At 44.0% G+C, this 25,122-nt stretch overlaps 1 protein-coding gene across 1 annotated transcript in view; it reads left to right on the forward strand.

Annotated features, from left to right (window-relative positions):
- DCC (DCC netrin 1 receptor) overlaps positions 1-25,122 on the forward strand; it is a 912,686-nt gene that overhangs the window by 555,886 nt on the left and 331,678 nt on the right. The window contains exons 6-7 of the mRNA XM_033163905.1: positions 4,402-4,556; positions 10,040-10,160. Coding sequence (XP_033019796.1) covers positions 4,402-4,556; positions 10,040-10,160 — 276 coding nt within the window. The remainder of the gene's footprint in view (positions 1-4,401; positions 4,557-10,039; positions 10,161-25,122) is intronic.

The following is a 25,122-nucleotide window of genomic DNA, read 5'->3' on the forward strand; positions in this document are numbered from 1 at the left end:
TCTTACAAGCAGAGTCAACAAACAATTAACCTTTCCCTCCTTCCCACCATGCAGTTCCTTTGGAACTGGGTGAAAGGCTAATCAGAGAACTGGTGTATAATGCCAGCATTTGATTATGACCAAAGGGCAAAATCAAAATAAAGCTAAAAGGAAAGGAAGCTGATTTCAAAATTGCTTTCTAATATCAGCTGAATTGTGCAAATTGGCCTGAAGTAGATGGATCGGTGTCTGTTTGTTTAGGCACTGGATTCCTTTAGCTGAAGCATAGAGAACCACACTCGTTTTTTTGTGTGTGGATCAGAACTCCATTGCCTTATGTCCCTGAAATCAAATAGCACTTGAAGCGGCTTCTGGTATGCCTCCCTGTTACATTTGAAAAGGAATCAGTTGTCAGGGTTCAGGATTGGGGCCCTGCAGGGCCTATTCTCCAGCTAAGACTCCCAGGGGTAATGTTAAGTTGGAGAAACTGGCCTCTAGGCAAAGGGCCTATAGTGGACCGACATGTCTGTAGTAGCTCATTAGGCTAACTTCTTGGCCTTGGAGTCCCACTCAGAAAAGGGCAGCCAGAACAAGGGATTGGATTGGATCAATACCCTGATGAGGAAAGGTTGCAACATTTGGAGAAAAAGAGTGAGTAAGAGGGAACAGGACAAAAATTGTGCATGGTATGGGGAAAGTAGATTAGGAGACATTTTTTGTCCTTCCACATAATGCTAGAGCTCATGTCCGTCCAGCGAAGATGGCTGTTGGAAGATTTAGGTCAGACAAAATAAAATGGCGGAGAGGCTTGGTGTGAATGTATGAGTCTGCTTCATAAGTTCACCCACGTTTGTGGTTCAGCAGCCTCGTGAAACAGACGGAACTATGACTCTAACCATTGTTGTCAATACTTTGTGGATGCTGGAAGATTCTGGACACAAAGAAGGAAGTACTCATTCAGTTAGTTAAAATATGGGATTCGCTGTCATAAGAGGTAGTGATGGTCTGCAACTTGGTTTGCTTTGGAAGAGGACTGGGCAAGTTCATGGAGGAAAAAGCCATTAACATTCTCACAGTGGCCAATCGGATGACTACAGGGAGCCTGCAAGCTGGACAGTACTCTACCCACCTGACCAGAGTCATAATGCCTCTGACAGTGGAAGCAGAACATACCTGTAGCCATCATGGATAATAGCCAATGGTAGCCTTGACTTCCATGAATCAGTCTAATCCTCTTTTAAAACTAAGCAAGTTGGAGGCCATCACTGCCTCCTGTGGGAACAAGTTCCATAGTTTTAATTATGTGCTGTGAGAAGGACTTTTTTTTATCTATCCTGAATCTTCCAACATTCACCTTCATTGGATGTTCATGAGTTATAATGTTATGAGAGTGGGAGAAAAGCTTTTCTCTGTCTGCTTTCTCCATGTCATCATTTTTACTGTTTTAATGAAGTTTTAAAATAATAATAATAATAATAATAATAATAATAATAATAATAATAATCCTGACATTCATTGTATAGCAAGGACGTGCCACTTATTTTCCTGATGATTGCTGCATTTTCCTGCAATCTGTCAGGGGCTGCATGCTGATTGTGTGTGGAGCTAAAGTCAGCAATGGACAAGGACAGAATATAAAGCATGCAGAGCCTCCATTTCCCTTTCCACCAATCCTCCTCCCAGTGGGGCTGCGGTGGCAGGGGACAGATTGCTCATGCTAGTGGGCTCCACTCCTCTCTTTCAAAGGGGCATTCAAAATTAGGCTGGGAGCCACAAGTTGCCTCTACAGTGGTACCTTGGTTCTCAACTTGGAACCCAAACACCGCAAATCCAGAAGTAAGTGTTCTGGTTTGTGAACTTTTTTCAGAAGCTGAACGTGCACTGTTTTGAGTGCCACACTTCTGTTTTGAGTATTATGCTGAGGTCTGTCTGTTTTTGCTATTTATTTTGCGTTTTTGTTTTTGCGACTCTTTTTTTGTGACTGTGTGGAATCCAGTTCAGCTACTGATTGATTGATTGATTGGTGGTGTGACTGCATTGTTTATTGCTTTCATTTTATCTATCAATGGTCTCGTTAGATAGTAAAATTCATGTTAAATTGTTGTTTTTAAAAGTCTGGAATGGATTGATCCATTTTGCATTGCTTTCTATGGGAAAGCATGCCTTGGTTTTGAAATGCTTTGGATTTGGAACAGACTTCCGGAACAGATTAAGTTTGAGAACCAAGGTACCACTGTATGCAGCTACTGTTTTGCTGGTGCTCTCATTCATAGGTAAAGGGTAAAAGGACCCCTGACCATTAGGTCCAGTTGTGTCCGACTCTGGGGTTGCGGTGCTCATCTCGCGTTACTGACCAAGGGAGCTGGCATACAGCTTCCGGGTCATGTGACCAGCATGACTAAGCCTCTTCTGGTGAACCAGAGCAGCGCACGGAAACGCCGTTTACCTTCCCGCCGGAGTGGTACCTATTTATCTACTTGCACTCTTCTGACGTGCTTTCAAACTGCTAGGTGGGCAGGAGCTGGGACCGAACAACGGGAGCTCACCCTGTAGCGGGGATTTGAACCGCCGACCTTCTGATCGGCAAGCTCTAGGCTCTGTGGTTTAGATCACAGCACCACCCACATAATTCATACTTACTATGTTTATATCTTGCTGCTCTAAGATTTTATTTTTTAAATGTTTATATTGTCACTTTCGGATATGGTTATTTTTATCCTGAAACTTTACCTGACTTGGATTTTTTTTTTAATGATACCTAGATATAACTTTTAACATAAGTATTTTTACTGACCTTGTGTGATCAAAAGTAATGATATGAATTGAACCTTAGCTTCTGAGTACAAGAAGGTTGAAGAATCTTGATATGTGTCTGCAGCTCTGGCAGACTCTGGAATCCACTATGTGAATATTTCACAATGCCATTTGCTATTGATACAGTTGTAAAAACTTTATAATTCAGACATTATGCATGGCTGCTTAAGAAATACAATTGCATTTTCTGTATCAAAAAATAAGCCAGGGATGCTACCCAGGAAATTAAAATCTAATCTGGTTTTCTAGCAACCATGAATATTCAAAATAATGAACATTGTTCCCTGGTTGAAAGCTGACAAAACAGGACTGGTTCCCCTCACCCCCCTTGTCTCCTTTGATGATGGGAAAACTCATTAGAAATGTGATGTTATTAGCAGTTTCTCTTGAATTGCAAATTTTTATCATACTATAACTAGTATTATGGTAATGATGAAATTAAATTAAATTAGCATATCATATACCATACAGCAAAAGTGTTAATACATTATAGTAATACAAGACAACAGATAATTGCCAGCTTAATAGGAATTTGTCCTCTGAAAAGATAATCTGGCTTAAGTCTTCCTCCTCTGTGCTTGGAAATAATGTTGCTCGTATTGATTCATTTTGCAAAGCTAATCACAGGTTATACTTATGCAAATGAAGATGTTGTCCCCACTGTTACATAATCAATGTGGTTATCCAAGCTTTGCCTAGACACATCAATGGTCTGGTCAGTTTTGAAACATGATGCATCATGAAGACCTATATTAGATATGGTTGCAGTTGAATGGCTGCTGTTATAGATCCAGGGTGCTGGAGTTTGTAGGTGCAAGTCACCCATAATTCTTAGAGTTAGTAGAAGTTAGAATTAATCAAGTTTGATTAAACTGTGTCAAACACCAAAATACTTGGGTTTAGTTTGTGCTAGCCTGGTAGAACTAGCTGAGTTTAAGCCATTAAGGACAGAGACATGGGTGGCACTGTGGTCTAAACCACAGAGCCTAGGGCTTGCTGATCAGAAGGTTTGTGGTTCGAATCCCCGCGACGGCGTGAGCTCCCGTTGATCGGTCCCAGCTCCTGCCCACCTAGCAGTTCGAAAGCACGAAGTGCAAGTAGATAAATAGGTACTGCTCTTGCGGGAAGATAAACGGCATTTCCGTGCGCTGCTCTGGTTCACCAGAAGTGGCTTAGTCATGCTGGCCATGTGACCCGGAAGCTGTCTGCGGACAAACGCCAGCTCCCTCGGCCTATAGAGCGAGATGAGCATGCAACCCCAGAGTCATCCACGACTGGACCTAACGGTCAGGAGTACCTTTACCTTTACCTTTTAAGCCATTAAGGCACAAAGACCAGTGATGGCCCATGAAGGAAAGCATCAAGAGATAGTGAACATGGCCAGACAAGGAGGGGAGGGGCCGCTCCTTCAGTTGTATATGGTGGGCAGAGGCCAGAGCCAGGTTTAAGCTTTCAGCATTGCATGATGTAGGCTGGATGAAATCGTTTTCTCTGGGCTTTCAGCGAGAAGGAAAAGGGGAGCAGAACATGATGTGTCATTTATTTGTGATATATATATATGCATTCATGCTCACTAAGATATTTTTCTCCCTGTTTTTTTCCTTGCAGTTCCACCATGGTTTATTAATCATCCTTCAAATCTCTATGCCTACGAAAGTATGGACATCGAGTTCGAATGCTCTGTTTCTGGAAAACCAATTCCTACAGTACAATGGATCAAGAATGGAGAAGTCGTCATTCCTAGTGATTATTTTCAGATAGTGGTAATCATTATTTGTTTTTATCATTATTCCAAAACGAGGAAACAGACAATTCAATACGTGCAACAAAAGCTCTGTAAAAGGTGCTACCAAAAGTAGACTTAGTTAGCTTTAGCTTTCCTTTAGCTCCTGGTTCCTTCAAGCTTCCCCAGAGTTCTCCCAGGTCCCTTGCTATTCCCCTCCACCTGCCTTCGGCTGCAGCAACTATTTCCCCTGCCCTGTTCTGAACCTGGTCCTTTAATATACCCCAGCCAGACTTCTCTATCTGGTCACTTGGATATATTCATAAAAAAGAACAATCTCCACTAATAGCTAAAGGAAGCTATGACAGCACACTAACAGCAAAAGAAAATCACCTTAGTCCATCAAAAGCCTATGAGCAGAAGGTAAGTTTTTACCTGGTGCTGAAAAGATGTCAGCAAAGGTGGCAGGTGGATCTCAGTGGGGAAAGCATTCCACAGATGAAGAGCCACAACCAGAAAGGCCTCTCACCTTCTGAGACTCCCTCAGAGGGAAGACCTGGACAGGGGCGTAGATAGCCCCTGGGCTGCCGGGGGCGGCAAGCCAAGCGGCACCCATTGGGGGCGGGGCGTCACTCCTTGCGCATGACGTCATGACGCATGCGCACGGAGCGACGCCTCTGCCCGGGCCAGCTGGCCCGCCCCTCTCCCGCTGCGCTCCGTGAGCGGAGCCGTCCCGGGGAAAGGAGAGGGCCCTTCTCCTTTCCCCGTGGGCTCCTCCTCGCTGGCCTTGAGGAAGGCCTAGGATCCTCTTGAGATAGTAATTTTGCAAAATTTCAAGCCGTTCCAACAGCCTCTGGTTCCACCCCCAGAGTTCTACCCCATATAACATCTGGGGAATAGCTTTCCCAACAAAAGCTCTTAATGCCGGGATCACCAATTGTCCTCCCCGGGTATGGAAGAAACTAAGGGTGATCTGGCTGCGACATCTGTCACCCCATTGACCGCCAGGGTTGATTCGGCTGATCTGGCTGGCTAGGCGGGTGTCCTCTTCCACCCTCACCTCTCCATGTGCGTCCCTCCCGAAGCTGCGCACTCAGTGGAAGAGGACGACCATCCCAGATAGAAGGAGTGTACCATTCTTCGGTCAAGGGTATACGATAGCTGCGCTCCCCTGCTAGAACCTCCAAACAAGCTCAAGGCCTCAGAAGAAATACCCAGGGCACCTTCAAGGATGCTACAAAGATGTGTAGCAGTGGGCAACCTGTCTGTTCAGGAAACTTGTCTGTCATCACTCACTGCTTGTTGAGGAACCCTTAAAAAGTTTCTAGGGTAATCCAAGGATCCTGCCCCAGACCATTGGTCTTTAATGAGCCATCCTATCTACTGTGAAACACGACAGCAGCACTACTATCATACAAAGTGGTTAAAAAGAAAAACAAAGAAGTGAGGACTCAGGTGCATTTTTGTACTAAAGTTGGGCCCCAGGTGAGAAAATTTTGAAGACTACTGCATCATAGAATTATAGCAAGGGCCAAGAACTGGATCAGGCTAGTGGGCTACTTTGCAAAACGCCCTCCATAGACCCACTTTGACAGATGGGTGCCAATCACTTGGCATCCTAATGACATCTACCCTACAGCTCTTAACATTAGGCAGTCAAAACAGGTGTGCCCCATCCTGTTATAACATTCTAGACTTTCTCCCCCCCCCCCACTGGTAGATCTCTTGCATAAAGCGTTTTTGATACAGGAAATCACGGATAATGTACAATGGCAGTTACCGGTCTACACCTAACCTTCATTGTATGCCTGCCCAGACAATACGTGGAATATGTGGAGTTGTCTTCAGTTCAGAAGTAGTTAACTGATGCTTTATTTAAAAAAAAAATTGTGGCCATTGGATAATCCACCCCACCATAATGACTTTTATTTTAGATGTTTAGCAATCTTATGCATATGGATCAGCTTGCCCTTTCCTAATTAATGTTCCTTCTATTAAGTGAAATTGACAATGATTATCTAAATTAAACATGTTCCAGTTAATAAAAAGGCATGGGCTCTTTCCCCGCTTTTCATTCAGAGAGGAAGATTTACTCAGTTATGGGAGCATCCAAGTTCACACAACTTTACCCACCACTGCTGTTTATAATAAAGACAATCAGGCAGTCTTTGCTCAGCTTGCCAAGAGACAGACATTTTCATTAAGTAATTGGGAAAGGGCAGGTTCTTTTTTTTTTTTTTTGTTCTTTTTCCCCAAAACTGCCCAGGGAAGAAAGACTTTTAATAAGAGAATCATTCTAGGCAGGACATTTTTATTTATTTCTTCTTCTTCTTTTTTGCGGTGCCAAAGGCTCTCCCTTGGAAGCCAAAGTTTTACAGCATCATTTAATTCTGCCTGCCAACAGCACCTCCAGATGAAACCCTGCCCAGATGCAGCTGAAACTAAATGGCCTCCTTCCCTTTGTGGCTGCCTATAACCTGGGAAGGGTTGACCTTCAAATCCTTTCGCTTGCCTGGAAAAGTATTGCAAAACACCCACAGAAATCCACCGAGTCTTCTGCCACTAAGTGCACCCATTATGCAACGCAGACCCCTCTTAATGTCGATTCTACGTGTTGCATAAAGTGTTTGCGCTGCCCTTACGTGCGGCCGCAGTGTTACTATTAGTTAATCAAATGCCCTGCTAGCAGGGTGAGCAAACAGAGTCAGCACATTATTTAATGTATGTGCATTTTATTACAATCCTCGGAGGAGCAACTGGCGGGCATGAGTGAATACCAGCATACCTTAAAGAGGATGTTTTTTTGGATGGCTTTAAAAGAGGATCAAACAAATTATGGGAGGGAAAGGAATTTCGCCATGATGGCTATGCTCTGCCTTAATGTTTGAAGGCTGTTTGCTTTTGACTATCTGTTGTTGGAAACCGCAGGAGGGCAGAGTACTCTTGCCCTTGGGTCCTGGTTGCAGGATTCGCATAGGCATCTGGTTGGCCACTGGGATGACAGAATGATGGATTGACCATGCTTCTGACTTCCAGTTGCTGGAAACCTTCTGCACAACTCTTTCCCCTGTTTTAGCCAGATAGATAGATGATAGATAGATAGATAGATAGATAGAGATGATAGATAAATAGATAGATATACTTTATTGTCATTGTACATAGTACAACAAAATTGAATGCCATCCCACATTTACAGCCACATATACACATTTATACATTTACAGCCACACATACACATACATACCATCCATCACGACTCCCCAGAGATCATATCATTTGGTTACAGCATTTAAAATAGTTATAGTTCTTGGATAAAAAACTGTTTTTTTAGTCTATTCATTCTTGATTTAATTGTTCTGTATCTCTTGCCCGAAGTCAACCGTGTAAACAGACTATATCCAGGATGAGATGAATCCTGTAAAATGTTGCTTGCTTTTTTGAGACAACAGGAGCTATATAGTTCATCCAAAGATGGGAGAGGATGATTGATAATCTTTCTGGCTGTGGTTATGGCCTTCGGGAGCATTTTCCTATCGGTGACTGTGCAACTGGCAAACCAAGCACAGATACAGTACGTAAGAATGCTCTCTATGCTGCCTCGATAGAAGGACACCAGCAGTCTCTCACTCAGATTGTTCTTCTTTAAAAGTCTGAGGAAATAAAGTCTCTGCTGGGCCTTCTTTACCAGGGCATTAGTATTAGCTCCATTAGCATATCCATGTTGTTATTGTTGCTGCTAGCTTCTAAAACATTACTAAAGGAGGCTGGCACTAAAAGGTTTTTGCTGGGGGGGGCGGGGTTTCAATAGTGGCAGCTTTAACTACAATAATCTGCTTTAACTACAATAATCTCTCAGTGGCGTGCAAGAAATGCAATACAGAAAATGTAAAAAAAAAATGGTTCAGACTTTTGCAGTTCGACCTCATGCAGATCTGGGTTACCTGTCCTAAGAGGATCAACAGCAATGCATGCCAAAACACACACAAAAGTTGGGCTTGTGGACAGATAGCCTTGCAGTGCGGTGGTAGGGGAGGCAACCTTTGTCGTGCGGGTGGCAAGGAGAGGTAAAAATTGGCTGAAAGAGAAGACAAAAGAGAAAAGTGGTGGCAGGAAAGAAAGGACCTGCGACACACCTGCTTTCAGTTCTGGCCATACTCATAGTTGGTGCTAGGCCTATCAACCTTTTTGACTCTCGATCTGCCCACCACTAGCATCAGACCTGCACACCATGAGCCAATGAACCCAGCTGGTTACTGGCCACAAGGGAATGCACCCTTGAACAGAGGTAGTGGCCTGTGGGGTTGGGGGTGGCTCCCTGCACCTGGCCTCCCAACAGCAGAGTCGTTACCTCATATAAATCAGAGACTTGTAGAGTTGGAAGGGACCCAGAGGGCCATCCTGTCCAACTCCCTGCCATGCAGGAAACTCAAGGAAAGCATCCATCATAGATGGGTCATCTAACCTCTGCTTAAAAACCGCCAAGGAACGAGGGCCCACAGCTTCCCAAGGGAGTTTGTTCCACCTCTTAGCAGGAGGGAGAAGAGGGTGAGGCAGCAGGTGGCTGACACCATGTGGGTGCCCCAACAGAGTCCACCTGGCATACCTACCCATCTGCTTGCGAAATGCCAGCGTCTTCACCCCTCCCTATAAGACAGCGGTGGCGAACCTATGGTGCGCTTGCCAGACTTGACACGCAGAGCTGTCACTGGTGGCACACATGCCATCGGCCCATCCATGCTGTTGTTGTTTTCCCCCCATTTGTGCTCCCACTCCCCCCACCCCACGCTACAACTTGCTACAGCTTGTGTCCACTGTTAAAACCCAGAACCTTTTTTTCATTCTTTTTTGCTGTTAGCCAGAGATTGTGTTCGGCAATTGGTCTGTTTTTCAATTTGCTGCATCAGTGGCTGTTTCTGATTGGGCTTAACAGTGTTTGTTTTTTAACCCATATTGTGCTGGTTTTTTTTGGCGCTATGGCAGACGATGATGTCAGTGCTGCACGTTAGTTCCAGCGAAGGTATTATTCATCATTTATTTCTGTTCTCTCCCCCCCCCAAAAAAAGCTCAGCAGCTTTGGGGTGTCCCCCCCCCAAAAAAGCAAAGCAACTTTTGCGACCCTCTGCCAAAAAGCTCCAAAACTTTGGTCAGCAGCTCCCCCCAAAATGCTCAACAACTTTGGGGAGCCCCCCAAAAAAAACTCAACGAAAAGCTCAGCAACTCTGGGCACTTTGTGATAAATAAGTGGGTTTTGGTTTGCAATTGGTCACTCAGTCTCTTAAAGGTTCGCTACCACTGCTATAAGCAGTAGCTACCCTGCAGTGGGAGGTCAGGTACAAGGAACCCCCCCCCTGCTGGCTCCAATGCTATATAGAAAACAAGTTTTCCCACAGCTTATCTCATAGAAAACATTGAGGAAACTTTAAAACTGAAGTGTGCCTCCAATTTTAATTCAGAAAAAAACCTCTGTGAAGTCTGGGAGGCACAGCTTTAGGTAATTGCTTCTGCTTCTCTCCCTCTCTTTAGGGTGGCAGCAACCTACGGATTCTGGGCTTGGTAAAATCAGATGAAGGCTTCTACCAGTGTGTAGCTGAAAATGATGCTGGGAACGCTCAAACCAGTGCACAGCTTATCATCCCTGAACCTGGTAAGATGCAAAAGACACTCAGAATTGTTTGCTTTGTTTTTTGATTAATATGATTAGCAGAGCCTTGGACCATGTGACTAGCGGCGGAGCATATGCCCGTGCTGCCCAGGGCTTGCGCGCTCCCGAGGGGAGCAGGGCATGCTCCCAAAGAGGGGCAGGGCACAGAGGGTGCCTACCCAGGTGCAGGATAGCTGCTTGGGTGCACAGAGCGGCATGTGTGCCCTGCAGCCAGGGGCGGAGCGAGTCAACCACAACGGTGGAGCTAGCCGCTTGTGGCGGACATTTGATGTGCCACCCACCCGTGACTCCCAAGCCTCCCCCAGCTGTCAAAACGAAGGGGGAAGGGGGGGAATGCCACCGGCAAAGCAGCACAGCTCAGGGTAGGCTTGGGAGTCGCAGACAGGAGGCACGCCAAATGTGACCCAGGGCGGTCCACCCCAACTGCACCCCACTTCCTCCACCCTTGTGTGCGACCTACACCAGCTCCTGGGTTTTTGCTTGGATTCTGATTATTGTGGTCATCATTCTATAGCAGGGGTGGCCAGCTCCCAAGCGTCTACTCACAGAGTTAAAAACTGACAGTGATCTACCCCCTTTCGGGGGGGGGGTTCAGGTTGAAGTTATTTGAAGTTATTGAGCTTTTTTTTTTTTTGGAAGGAGAACCCTGTTTTGGGGGGTGCAGGGCAAAGTTTTTGAGCTTCTTTGGGAGGAGCCAGTGATCTACCGGTGATCTACCACTGACGTCCACTGGTCTACCGGTAGATCATGATCTACCTGTTGGACATGCCTGGACTATAGCGATACTGGCGAGTAATCACTCATTGTTGTACATCACCCGTTTCCATTGGGACAGGAGAGCCCCAGGCTGGCCCTTGAATGATGCTAAGCAGTTGCCACATGTGCTGCAGGAAATGTCATTCCCCTCCGTGTCCCACCCCAGCAGAAGGTGTGCGGAATCACATCTCTGGGTTGTACCTGACTAATTCTGCTCAGAGTAAGCCCATTGGAATCCATGAAAATGACTAACTTAAATGCATTTTAAAATGGGTCTATTCAGAGTTGGACTTGCCTTCATCTCCTTTTTACTTGGTGGTTTTGCTATTTGTACTGACCTAGGAGATGGCGTAGACAGGACAATTAGAGGAAGCCCATGGAAGAAGGCAGGTGCAGGTTCTGTCCATGGTGGCTGGCGCCTTTTGGTAGGCTGGTGGATGGAAGGAGATGCCAAATATGGGCATCCCACCTGAGCATCCCACCTGCAAATGTTTCATTACCTGAAGGGGACAGGTGCTTCCTTGCTGCATGTTGTTGTTTAAAGTGTTTGCATTACAAAGAAAGTGAAATATGCTGAAAAGTTGGCTTTGATGGGGACGGATGTTGTTCTTTAAAGAGGAGGTGGTGAAAAAAGAAGCCATGTTTAGAGAACAGAACACAGGTACTCAGCTCTAACTCCTTCTGTGGGTCTGATCTTCATAGAATGTGTGTCATATTCTTGCTGTCCATTTGCATTCTCACCTTATGGTTATTCTGGAGGCAGAATGATCTTGGCTATTTGACTGAAACTGAAGGTAGAAAAGTAAAATTAAAATAAATACATTGCAAAACAAAAAATAAAAATAAACCATCCCTATGAAAACAGATGGGGAGAAAGGAGCAGGTGGCTAATTCCCCCATAGCCTTTCTCTCCATCTCTTTAACCTTGACCCTAAAAATAATCTGTGTTCCTAACTTGTCAATCTTCAATTACATGCATACAAATGCAAATCGGGCTGATTCACACAGGTATTATGGCAGAGGTGGGGAACCTCTTTTGAGGTTCATGGGGCACATTATGTAGGTGAGTGGGGGTCAGCAGCAAAAGCTGGTGTAGTAATGGATGTGACTCACACCTTTGTACAACAGATTATATTCCAGCCATGAAAAAGTTAAAGGGTGTGTGCCATGATACTTTCATTTTTCTAGGACAAAGACATTACAGTGCAATCTTGCTGTTGATCAAATCTGTGTTTCTTTGTGCGTGTCATTTGATATCCTGACACTCACATTCATATGCAGCAGTTGTTTTATTATTAACAATGTGATTATGATCTGACATATTGCAAGTCACATTGTACCTATGATGGCTTTCAGCATTCTCTGATGTTTCTGCATTTTTGTACATCCAGAAAACCATTTAGAGTTGTCAACGTTCACATTAGATTTAAGTGCTGATATTCACCTAGCTTTCAGGCAGTCACCGTAACTGGTATATTTATATGTTGTGAAATAAAATAATAAATAAGCAACATATGGAAAGGGATACTTTAGGAATTAATTGTTTGCAAATTCCAGTATGAACAGACCTGATCCATGACTTCCTGGACGAAGGGTAGGCGAATCCGGCAATCTGGGTTTCTAATTTTTCCCATCTTAAATGCAGTTAATATTTCCACATCATTTGAGGATTCTTTTTTAATAACAAGAAAAAGTTCCAATGAAAATTCATCAACACTTTAATGTGATTTCCTTCTAATATTCACATTTATGTATGCAACTTTACATAATATACACATTTCCCCCAAACAGTTTAATATAACACTTTTTTTTTTGCATGCTATTGTCACTGACACACACATTTCTATGTATGCATTGCCCTAATATACACATTTTTGAACATGGTATTTGGCCTTGTACAATCTGAAGAAGCGCATTTCAGTTAACATATATTGGAAAGTGTGAGATAGGTCGGTGCACCTTAAAATACAAAGTTCATCCAGTTGCTGCCTAACCTTGGACTAATGTGCCCATTGGAACCCACTGGAACCCATGGGATTTTTCACTTCTCCAGATTTGGCCATTTGCCAGTTTTCAGCCCAACAAACAACAGACAACACGGTAAAATTACAGGATGTATACAAATAACGCAACCATGAAAGTATTCAATTATATATATACACACACACACACACACACACACACACAAAACCAGGGCATCCAACCAGGAACCATTGAGGTTTGTGAGCATTTCAGCCTTGTTAAGTTTCTATGTACAAATATTTGAAGTCCGTCCCTTGAAGAAACGATAACAGTGAAAGGGGGATAATGCAAGCTAGCCGCCCATCGGAAAACAGATGTTGACGCCTAAGAGACTTGAGCACCTTATCACATTGAACTTTTTGCACATTGAACATTGCACTTTTGGAATCTTAAGTGCCTCTTTTGAGACATTTGTATGTGTTATGGATTACCGGTATATTCCCTCCCACTGTGTGTGTGTGTATGTGTGTGTGTGTGTATTTGAATACTTTCACGGTTGCATTATTTGTATACATCCTGTAGTGTTCAGCCCAAAGCAATGCTTAAAGCTGTGTATGTTTAGGATAAAGTAAATTTAAGATGCATTATATGGGAGAATAATGCATTTAAGTACAAATTTGCGCAGTTATCTTTTTGTTCACCCACCACCATCACACACATAGAGTAGTGCATAAATAGAACATAATGGACTTAAGTGAGTGCAAAACTCACATGGGCCAGAAATGTGCTGATCCACCCACACCTTGCCTCTCCCCATTGGTGCCAGGAAGTTCAGCTGCTCCTGGTCGTAATTCTACCTGTCACCTGTGCTCAGAATGATAACCTTCCTCTGAAGAACTGCTGTGTGTGTCACACATCTCACTTTTGGCAAGCCTACAGTTTGTGTGTGTGGCTGTTTTACATGGAAGTCTGGTCCCCACATTCAGCTTCTGCTCTTTTACACAGATGCCAACACAGTGGGGGAGCGATAGAGGCCATCTTTTGTGATTGGAGTCATTTAATTCATCACTGGGAACAGCCTAGAGGAAGTTGTATAATTCATTGCGGTTGCCACCTAGATATTTGAGCGCTTGACAGCAAATTGCTGTTCTTTGGGTGTGCATTAAAAAAAAACACAAAAGTTTGGCGTTGGACTAGAATGAAAGCAAACACAAATGAAGACAAAATCCTAAAGAGCTATGGGGACGCCATTGCAAACTGTCTCCATTCTCCCCCTTATAAATGATGGATTGCTTTTCCCTGGCTATTTAATCAGATCTTCAAACAATGCCACTCTGATTCCTCTGAGATGTTGAGAACGGCGGCATGCACAGATGGTGGGGGAGCCCGGTATAAATACAAATTGAGCCCTGGACTTCATCACATTGAGAAGAACATAGCCCTCTCTGTTTTAAAACCTTGTCAATAAATGGGCACCATCTCTGTCTCACACGGCATGAGGGCTGCATTCCCCAGCTGTTCTGTTTGAGCCTGTCCACAGGCCACAGACGGGGTGTTACCCCTAGCAACTGTGACAAATCCATTTGGTGCTGAAATACAGACAATGGCCTATTAAAGCCACCCCTGGCTGTCGCTGGATATTTATTGGAGCCTAATGAACTTTCGATATAGTCTTCTGAGTGGTGGCCAGTTCCTCCTTTTGAAGATATTCAGTCTTTCAATTCCAAGTCTAGACTAATTGGCTAGAGTTTCGGTCCACAAGTTTATTTTCCAAGCGGTAAGTTCGCTGTATGTGCAGATAGCCACTCAGATAACCATCCCCAAATCCAAAGTTCAGAACTGATGACTGGTGATAAAAGCTCACGGATCCCTAGAGATGAAGTTTACCATAGTTCAAAATCTACTCCTTTCAAAATTCATACCAATATCCATTCAACAGCCAGTCAGTTTCAGTGTCTGTGAATGGTCTAATCCAGACAGATTCTAACAGTTTCCATTTAAACCAACAGTCCATTTTCTTTTAGATATTTCTGTATATTATATGCCATCAGACATGGTTCCCCTCAAAGCATTGCAGATTAAGTAGGGCAGACAGTCCCTGGTAGCAGCAGGTCAAACAGTAATTCAAAGAGCCTAATGAACTTTTGATATAGTCTTGTGAGTCAGGATAGAAGGACCTGACAATTTCAGCTTACAGTTTCTCATTATTCCGGTCTTAAATTCAGTTCTCCACATTTTGCAGCAAATTGTGAATTAACACCCCCCCCCCCAAAAAAAAAAATCCCCATGAGATCTCATCGGCATCTTAAGTGCGAATTTTCCCTAATGACCACAATTTTATTTTGACTAACGTACCCATTTTTGCAAGCAATTTCCCTTAATACAATGCATTTTTGTATGATAGTTTTCACCAAGATCTTCTATTTTTTATGCACGCTCTCCCACGATATAAGCATTTTTATTAAAACTGCTTGATTGGAGAACAGCTTCGCAGAATTCAGATAAGTGTGAGTTCCAAAGGATCGCTGTGGCTCAGTTCACATATTCAGTTCAGAAAGTGAGAATGTGATAGATTCTGCATTGTATGTGCTGAATCTAATGCCCCCACCCCACCCCTGCTTGTGAGTGGTGACCAACTCATCCTTTTGCAATAGTTGTGTTGAGGGAAAGGTGCTAATGGTAGATGACTGGTTCATGGAGAAGCAGGAATAGGCACATGCGGGAAAAAGCCTTTTGGGGCAACTAAACACACTTCCCTCATGCATTTATTGAATTGGTGTTGCTGAGCTACAGCTTCCATCTTTCCTGATCATTGGCCATGCTGGCTGGGTCTAATGGGAGTTGAAGTCCAGCAACGACTGTGGAGAGGCTGTGCATTCCCATCCCTGGTATAGTCCCTCCACCGAAACAGGAAAGCTTAAGGTTCTCATTTGGGTGAAGAGTATTGTATGTGCTTCTTTTTGTTGATCTACAACACATGAGGATGTAGGATGCATGGGGATGGAAAACTGTGGCCCTCTAAACATTGTTGGACTCCCAACTCCCATCAGCCCTAGCCAGCAGGGCCAGCGGTCAGAAGTGATGAGCGCTGTAGTCATTAACATCTGGGAGGACACCAGGAGACCCACTCCTGATGTATGGAGTGGGGCCAGAGAATGGCCAGAATGAGGCTGCTAAAAACTCAACATCCCCATTGTGTTTCTATGACTGAACACAGCTCAAGACTGTCAGCTTCTTCTTAAATGGCTTTTGCCGACTTGTAGCCGTAAACTTGAGTGGCTCTGAGGCTATTCAAACAACAGGCAATGAGAAGCATGTCCCTGAGGAAACTTCCTTCCCCAGAAGTGAACTATCAAATAATCATAGTGAAAATCATTTGCTTTAGCTCTTGTTTTGTTTTGTTTTGCTATTCAGACATAGGCTCAGAGAAGCATTTTTAAAAAAAATATATTCCATAGAGTAACACATTGGGAGGTGGGGGGAGAAGAGAAAGCCAGCCAAGGCAAATTTGAAATAATCAGCTTTTCCCACACCTGATGTATAACCAGTAGGATAATTGTCAACAGTATTTCATAACACTTTCCTCGCTAGCTAGAAACTTAGCTGGAGGATGCATGCTCAGTCCTGGGCATGTGAGAAAATTATTAATTAGTAGCTCCAGGCATTGTTTGCAGGAGGTAACTTACAAACGCCATGATAAAGAAAACCATGTCTTACCAAAATATTGTGCTAGACAGCTCCCACGTTGTACTGGCTTTATCAGACGGAGAAAGGATCATAGGATGCACGGGAATTACTTGCAAAAAAAATCATAATAATACCGTGTTATGAATCATAGGCAAATCTTCCCACCTCTTACAAAAACTTCATTTCAGTACAGCTTGCAGGGAGATGCTCCCAGTGGGTTAAGTCAGATCTACTGGCAGGGTGTAAAAGCAGAGGTAGCTGGTGTGGTCCCCTCCGGATGTTGTTGGACTCCATCTCCCAGCAGCCCAAGCTATTGTAGTCAGTCAGATCTACTGGCAGGGTGTAAAAGCAGAGGTAGCTGGTGTGGTCCCCTCTGGATGTTGCTGGACTCCATCTCCCAGCAGCCCAAGCTATCGTAGTCAGTGGTCAGGGACTATGGGAGCTGCAGCTCGACGACATGTGGAGGGCACCATGCTGCTTAAAGTTGTGTGCAGTGTCAGCTCACCAACTGTTGACAGGGATGGGGAACCTCTGGCCCTCCAGATGTTGTCAGACTACAGCATCTATCAGCCCTTGACAGCATGGCCAGTGGTCAAGGATGATGGGAGTTATATTCTGGCAACATCTGGAAGCCACCTTGGAAGCCACAAGAGCTAAAGGGAAATTGTGGAATTCCTATAGACGTCTGTTTGGTCATTGTAGGAAGCAGGAAGTTGTATCAGGCCTTTGGTCTGAAACAAAGGGCTGTTCTTGTGTTCTTAGGGCACTTGCAGACCACAATGAATAAGGAATCCTGCTTTGCCCAGACTTCTTGCAGGGACTCCAAAGAGGATTCTGGAGAAGTGGAATTGGAGGAGCAGAAAGAAACATGGTCAGGCAGTCAAGGAAGTTGGGGTAGAATCCATTGGTTTTGCCTCGGCAGGTATAGAGGATCCCTTAAATTGCAGCGCTTCTGTTGTGAGTGATTTTGGCCTAAAAGCAGTCCTTTGGCACAAAGGACCCTCAGCCTAAAGGCCGTAAAGAGGATGGCACTGAAAAGTTCCTCCTCTGCCCTAAGTTACCTTTAGAACACTTCCCTGTAGTTCCGCCAAGTCTGGACGAAGGATTAACAATTTATGATGATGTAACCCACAGCTAACATGCTCTCTTTTAGAATCTAAGCACATGCATATTTCCTCCACCTTTGGTGTGTCAACAATTAGAATCCCCACATTTTCTATGCCTGAAAACAATCACAAGCTATACATTTATGTTGCAGTTCAATGCCTTAAGTTCAATGTCAATATTTTCTACTTAAGTCTTAGGGCTATGTGCAGTTTCTGCCTCCCTTTTCTCATATTTGTTTCCACACACACCCCTTACAGAGCACTGATCAATAAGGCCTTGGGTTTTCATTGTTACAGCACTGACCTCATCTCACTCATCTTATCCTTACATTGTATTACCTGTGTCCTTTTTATTCAGGCTGCTATGTGTTAACAGGGGCATTTTGCTGAAAGGTGAAGCAATAGTGCAATGGGGGTCATTTCAATGCACTTCATTCTCCAGGCGCACCAGTGGTTTTAATTTAAGGTTATATGCCCCCCCTTGCCTGGGGAAAACGTCTGTTAAATTCGGCAGGGCTTATTTCTGAGTAGACATGCATCATAATTATTTATCTGTATGCCGTTTCCCCCCACCCACACACACACAAAGTTGTGCCTGAAGTGTCTCACAGCATAGCAAGTGAACAATAAGAATTAAAAATATATATTAGAAACCATCAGAAATAACCATAATGGCATGGATTCAGCTAAACCAGTGTGCTAGTAGAAGGCTCCCATTGTCACGAAGGCTGACAGGAAAGTGCCTTGACCACTGCAGGTCAGGAAAAGGCCAGAAGCTTGAAATGCAATTGACTTTTATTCACAGAAAGTAACACAGCTAGTCCTTGGCTTGAGTCCTTCAGCTTGAGACGTTTCTGGAAACTGAGCTCCAGCCCCACCTTCCCCCTCGAGCCTCTCATCCTGGAGCCCTCCCCAACAGACAAAGACTGTGACGTGGGGGATAAGCTCCTCCACTGGGCCTGTCTGGCCCATTTCTCGGCAACATGTAGGATTCTCCTAGAGCAGGGTGTGAGAGGAGGAGAGCTAGCAGCACTGCGACTGTCCTGCTGTGGGATGGCAAGTGTACCCTCTGATTCCCCCCTGTCTATGCCTGTGTTCACACTGAGCTGCTCAGCCTCCAGCCCTGTCCTGGTAGCCTTCTTCTAACCCATCTCTCCAACCTACTGCTTCCAGCACCTCCCAGCTCATTCCTTCCCCAGTCTCCTCTCCATTGTCACACCACCAGGACCCGGGGTCTAAGTATTTGTCTTCCCTGTCCTCCTTGGGGGCTCCTCATCCATCCAGTTCCTCCCCTCCCCTCCCCTCCCCTCCCCCCATACGCCCCTGTGCCTCCCCCAAATCCACTCTTGTGGGGAGGTCAGAACAAGCACAGTGGGAAATGATGAGGGATTGTTCCATCTGGCAGACATTCAGCTTCGTTGGTTGTCCACAAGTTTTACTAGGAAAAGAGAGGAAGAAGAACATTTCTCTGTCCCCCTTCTCCATGCCATTCATAATATTATAAACTTCTACCATGTCACTGCATACTTGACTTTTCCTTAAAAACAACCAAATCTGATTTGTAAAAATGTTACATGGGGGGGGGGATATGAGAGAGACATTGCACTCACTTTTGTAAATCAAGAAAATCTAGAAAGAAAGAAAGTTTGAAATGCTGCAATGTTTCCTCATCTGGGAGTCACTAGATAAACCTTGAAGTCTCTTGCAACTCTGTGATCCACCATTTGTCACCCTGTAACCATCCCTACACATTCAGAGGAAGAATTCCTCCCATCTATCTAATACACAATCAAAATATGAAACCAAAAGCTCAAAAACATATCAACATTTGCACAGGGCTATACAGAACAATGCAGATGGGCAGGAAGGGGGGGTGGAGAGTGGCTTTTTGACTTCCTGCCATATTCTCTTTATGTCCCATAGTTGGAAAATTTGATTACCCATATTTTAGCATGCATAACCAGTTTGTTATGCCCTTATGAGTCCACATAAGCACCAATAATAATAACAGTGACGATGCTAACTATGAATTATTGCTTATGCATATTTTATGGCGCCCTTTAGTTTAACATCCTATAACCTTACACTGAATGTGTGAGTTGTAACAAACTTGCTTTAAAACCAAATTAGCCAAATGTTTATCTGGATTAAACCCTGACCCACAAATTGCCTTGCAGCAAATGTTGTTGTGATATCCTTGGGAGAATATGAAGTTCTTTTAATGGGACTACTTATTCCATCCCTACAACACGTACCTTGTTTTTTCTCTGTACACCTGGTGGGGTATGGAATCGCCTCAAACATTGATCCCTTCCTTGAATCCCCAGTTTCCCTCTGGGGGCAAAATGTGCACTGGGTTGTCCTGATATGCACCTCTTAGTGGGTGTCCTTGCCATCATAAGAGAACAAGTGAGGCATTCGTGATGAGTCCCAGCACCTCTTTTTGTAGGAAAATGGGCCACCATTTCTGATTGACAAGTTAGAAAAGGTGGTAGGAAGGCGGGAAGACAAGGTCAACCAAACTATGGTGATGGAAAATGTCCCCTTGCTTTCATTGGACCTTTCCACTGAAGACTGAGGGACATTCAGGGACATTCTCGGAGGTGCAATTCTTCAGGTTTTCAAGAAGGTGGTGGGGATAGTACTTGCATATTGTAATCCAAGACCTGCTTTATTTTTCTCTTTTTCTCCTAACCTTTGAAAGCATAGCCATGGCTCAGCTGAGCACCCATTTGCAGCACAGCTCCACTGCACTTTGGAAATGGAGTTGCAAACGCCCCTAGGAAGATGTTCCATGATGCTTCTCTCATCCATATCCACGTCTCTTCTCAAAGCAATGAAGAGTGCAGGCTCCATTATTCATAGCTCCATTATTTAGAGCATGTGCCCACAAGTTCTGGGACCACGACATGCTTCAGTGGAAGAAATGTGGGGTCACAGGTTGCTGTGCTACGACTTGGTGCATAGACGTGCACCTGTTAAAGCATGGACTTCTGCAACTTGGTGTTTTTGTTGACCTCAGTGGCTTTCTGTCTTTCCAAGCTAATAAATCTGATTTGTTAATCTGTGATTCAAACTGCAAACTCAGAACCAGGAGCAGCTTGAGTGAGCCATCACTGTGTCATCTGAATTGAGCCAGCGGCTCGTATTTCAGAATTTTGCAATAAAGAGAGGTGCCTATAACAAAGAAAATTGTTATAAGATATTAACTTCAGCACCAGTATATTACACCTTGGAAGTTAGATAAGACCTATAAAGCCAGCAATTGGGTGAGGCTGGTGTTGTAATGACACCAAGGGAGACTTTTATCATATGTGGTGATATCTGTTATGGACAGAAAATGATTGAAGAAACTATGAACTGGTATACCCTGAGATCATCAGGTTGACCTGGTACATATGATCTTAATGAAGTAGATGCAAGTTAACAAGGTGAGAGAATGTTTAGTTATTAATTTTGTTAGCAGCCGCCAGAATGAATTTTCCAATGCAAAGGAAAATATCAGTGGTGCCTTTCAAATATGAATGGGTTGGGTAGGGAAACTTGGATATTTGTGAATTCCGATAGGAATGAGCAGCTCTGCCCTTCCCAACTAAAGTATGGGGTGGAATACTGATATACGGACAGAGTAACATATAAAATACATTTAAAACGTTTGTTTTCTAGAGAACGTGCTGTATTTCAAAATGTGTATTTAGTAAAAAAAAAAAAAAAAAGGTGTTCAGTGACACATATTTGATAGGGTTGTGCATGCCTCTCCCATCTGATTCAGGGCCTGATGAGGGGCTTCAGTGTGGATCCATTCTGATCCAGGATAATCCAGGACTTTCCCAATCCCGATCTGGGCCATGAACTGAATTTGAGGCCTTGCATAGTGTTTAATTGTTGTTGTTGTCCAGTCGTTCAGTCGTGTCCGACTCTTCATGACCCCATGGACCAGAGCACGCCATGCACACCTATCTTTCACTGCCTCTCGCAGTTTGGCCAAACTCATGTTAGTCGCTAGTGTTTAATTACAGCCTTAAAACCCAATTAAGCATGCAGTCAGAAGGGAGAAAGATGGGAGACACTAGCAGGCTGACTGCATCTCTCCCCCACCTCTCCTTTTGGCAGTCCTGGATGGCTCCAGGTGGGTCAGATATGACCTGGGCTAATCTAGGATTCCTTCAGCTCACTCATGCAAGGCCTGGGTCAATACAAAATGACCTAATTAGGTTCAGGATCTGGGATTCAGCTGGGATGGCTGCACAGCACTAATGTTTGGATACATATGTAAAAAATAGCAGCTAAATGCAAAATGGGACAGAACAGATTTGAATAGAGATGAAATTGATAATGGGCTGGAATTGGATTGTTTTTACCCATTCTTAGAATGCTGGTCCAGAAGCAATTCCTGAGAGAACAGGCTCTCGTTTCATTATTTACTGTTTGGAAAGCAAGGCTAAGTTTTGTAACTTAAAGGGCAGCCTTGCGGATGGTGTTTCTTACTCTGATGAGAAACGCTGACAGAAGGGTGATTAACTTTTCCCCTTGTCTCATTTCCTTGATCTGAATGGACCCCTCTTAAAAATTAAAAAAAAATAAAAATAAAAATAAAATAGATGTAGTTCAAAAAGATGCCTATTTCTCTGAACTTTCTTTTTTCAGACAGAAATCTAATAATTTCAGGGTCATGATCTGAACTTCCATGTCACATCTGTTTAGTACCCCCCCACCACCACCCAAAAAGGTCCCTGTTTCCTGTGAAATGAGTTGCAAAGAAGAAGATGCAATGGGGGGGGGGAATAGCATTCAGCTCGAAACCTCCTTCAACGAGCTTCTAAAAATAAAACCCGTCATCTAACTCAAAGCACCATTTGGGTGTTTTTTTCCTCTTGGCTCTGCTGGTTCTAAGAGGAGGAGGAATAAATGGAATATGTCAGTCTCTGAATCTTGCCTATTAGTGTGTCACTTCTTACTTTGTGACACAACATGATGCTATTTATTATTTATAAAGAGGTGCAGGTTTGGTTTATCGTATGTTTACTTGCTACCTAATTGCAACAACTTCTACCACACTTGGTCTGTAAGCGATGTACAGTAAGGTTTAAAAGATGCAATAAAATGTAAAATCAGTCCAAACTAACCATGAAATCAGAAAGCCTACTTAAAATGCCTAATGGAATAGAAAGGTTCTCACTAAGAGCTGGAAGTGCAACAGAAAAGGGAGCTTGTCCGATTCCACATAATGGGTACAAACGATAATGGTGAACACAAAGCTCCTGGTAGATACAAGTTTTGTACCCAAACCATAGGAGACCATGAACAGTGACTCAGAAGTGTTGGAATTGAGAAAAGTAAATAATGATCAGGGGAAAAGAACGGAATTTGGCAGAACTAACTCTATTGTACTTTAAGTACATCTTTCGTTGGCATCCACCTGTCTCAAGAGACAATGGAGTACCGCCAGGAGTGAAGTCAAACAGTGTTAGCAGCACTGAAGTGACCTCCCTGGGGCACAAGTCTGGGTAGTGTGTATGGAGGTCCTGGACTGCCCAGATGACAAGACCATCTTGGCCTCGCTGATGTGGTCCAAAGCAAAGGAGAGCAGTATGCTTGGAACCAGCTTGGCTGCAGGGGTAGCTAGAAGGAGGTGTGCAAGGCACCATTCAACCACTCCAGATTTGTGTAGGGTTACTCCTTAGCCCTTTCTTCTCCTGAAGATATCCCACAAGGCAGCAAAGGTTTAGGACTAGAATTTTCCTGCTCCTGGATGGGCTACCTTCCCAGGTTGACGAGCTACGCCTGCCCTCAGTTCCCTCTATGGCTCATGTAGAAACCGCCTTCTTGACTGTTGGGCCCACTATTGGTCTTGTCTGCTCACTCCGCTGTAGAAGTCCCCAACTCGCTGAGGGTTTGAAACCCATTGGCTACACTCACCTAGTTTTCCCGCCAGTCAAGGCTGTTTCCCATGGTGTGTCCACTGTCACATGCTGGCAGCTTCTAAGAGCCACAAGTGAGAGCTGAGTGCAGGGACAAACTGCCGAAGAAGAAGAGGAGGAGGAGGAGGAGGAGGAGGAGGAGGAGGAGGAGGAGTTTGGATTTGATATCCCACTTTATCACTACCATAAGGAGTCTCAAAGTGGCTCACATTCTCCTTTCCCTTCTTCCCCCACAACAAACACTGTGAGGTGAGTGAATCTGAGAGACTTCAGATAAGTGTGACTAGCCCAAGGTCACCCAGCAGCTGCGTGTGGAGGAGCGGAGACGCGAACCCAGTTCACCAGATTATGGGACTACCACTCTTAACCACTACACCACACTGGAGAGCAATGTGTCCCCCGCCAGAGGTACCAACCCTCTCTTAACGCTCTCCTATACTTTAACACATTTAAAAACATGTGTTAGGAAGGGCACATCCTTTGAGTAAAGAGGTGGTGATGGGAGGAGGCATTGCTTAACCCTTTCATTCTCTGACATTTCCCAATGCCCAATCCCTCTCCTTAGCTACCCCCCCCCCCACCAATGGAGCCATAAGCATGTGTTTGAGAACATGGGCAACTGCATCTGAGAGCCTGGGACTAGACTAGAAATAAGTGGCTTGTTTGAAGGTTGCAATCTGGGTTTCTGCAGAATCACAGGGACATCATTACAGGAAACTTCAGAGGGCTGGCAGGATAGAAAGACTAATTGCACCATTTGCCCTAACACTCCAGGATCTTTTAAAATTTAATTTGTGCCTGGCTTTGCAGTGCTAAAGTACTTGCACACAAGTAGCAGAAGTAATGTACTACTTAGTCCCCTCTTAGCCAGTTGTGGACAATTAAGTACAATGATTAACACCCTTTAATATATAGAAGCATTTCCAGAGCTACAGATTACTGTGTTGCATTGTGTTGGGGAAAAAATGTATTTAATTTGAACCCATTAATTACAGGGCCCACTGTGCAAGCTGTTCTGCAGTTTAAGCCAGTTGCTCTTTGGAAGCATATGGCTTGAATGACATTGATTCACACCTGTGTTATGATTTTGAGCCAGTTGTGGGTCATCCTATGTATGCAGCACAGAACAGTTATTCAAATCTACAGTTCAAGGTTGTTGTTTTTTTGAGAAGTACTGTATTTTGAACTTTCGTATTTTGCTACATAGGTTGAATCTCGACCTCAAAAGCACAGAGCTTTGAAGGTTTGATTGATTGATTATTTTTTTAAAAAAGGAACTAGTTCAAATCTGACATGCCTCAAACAGAACTAATTGCAGTTCACAGTTGCCGCTTTACAAAATGAAAAAGTTCAGTTCATGTTCAGTTCAGAGTTCTAATTCAACTTCATCCAAATGATCTGCAGTAATCAATCAATCAATCATCAACATTTAGAATGTTAGATGCTTCCGTGCTGAAGTGTAAAATATTTCAAATATATTTGATGAAAACATCAAAGTGCACACATAGTAGA

This window comes from Lacerta agilis, chromosome 11 (assembly GCF_009819535.1).
Source record: "Lacerta agilis isolate rLacAgi1 chromosome 11, rLacAgi1.pri, whole genome shotgun sequence".
NCBI lineage: Eukaryota > Metazoa > Chordata > Lepidosauria > Squamata > Lacertidae > Lacerta > Lacerta agilis.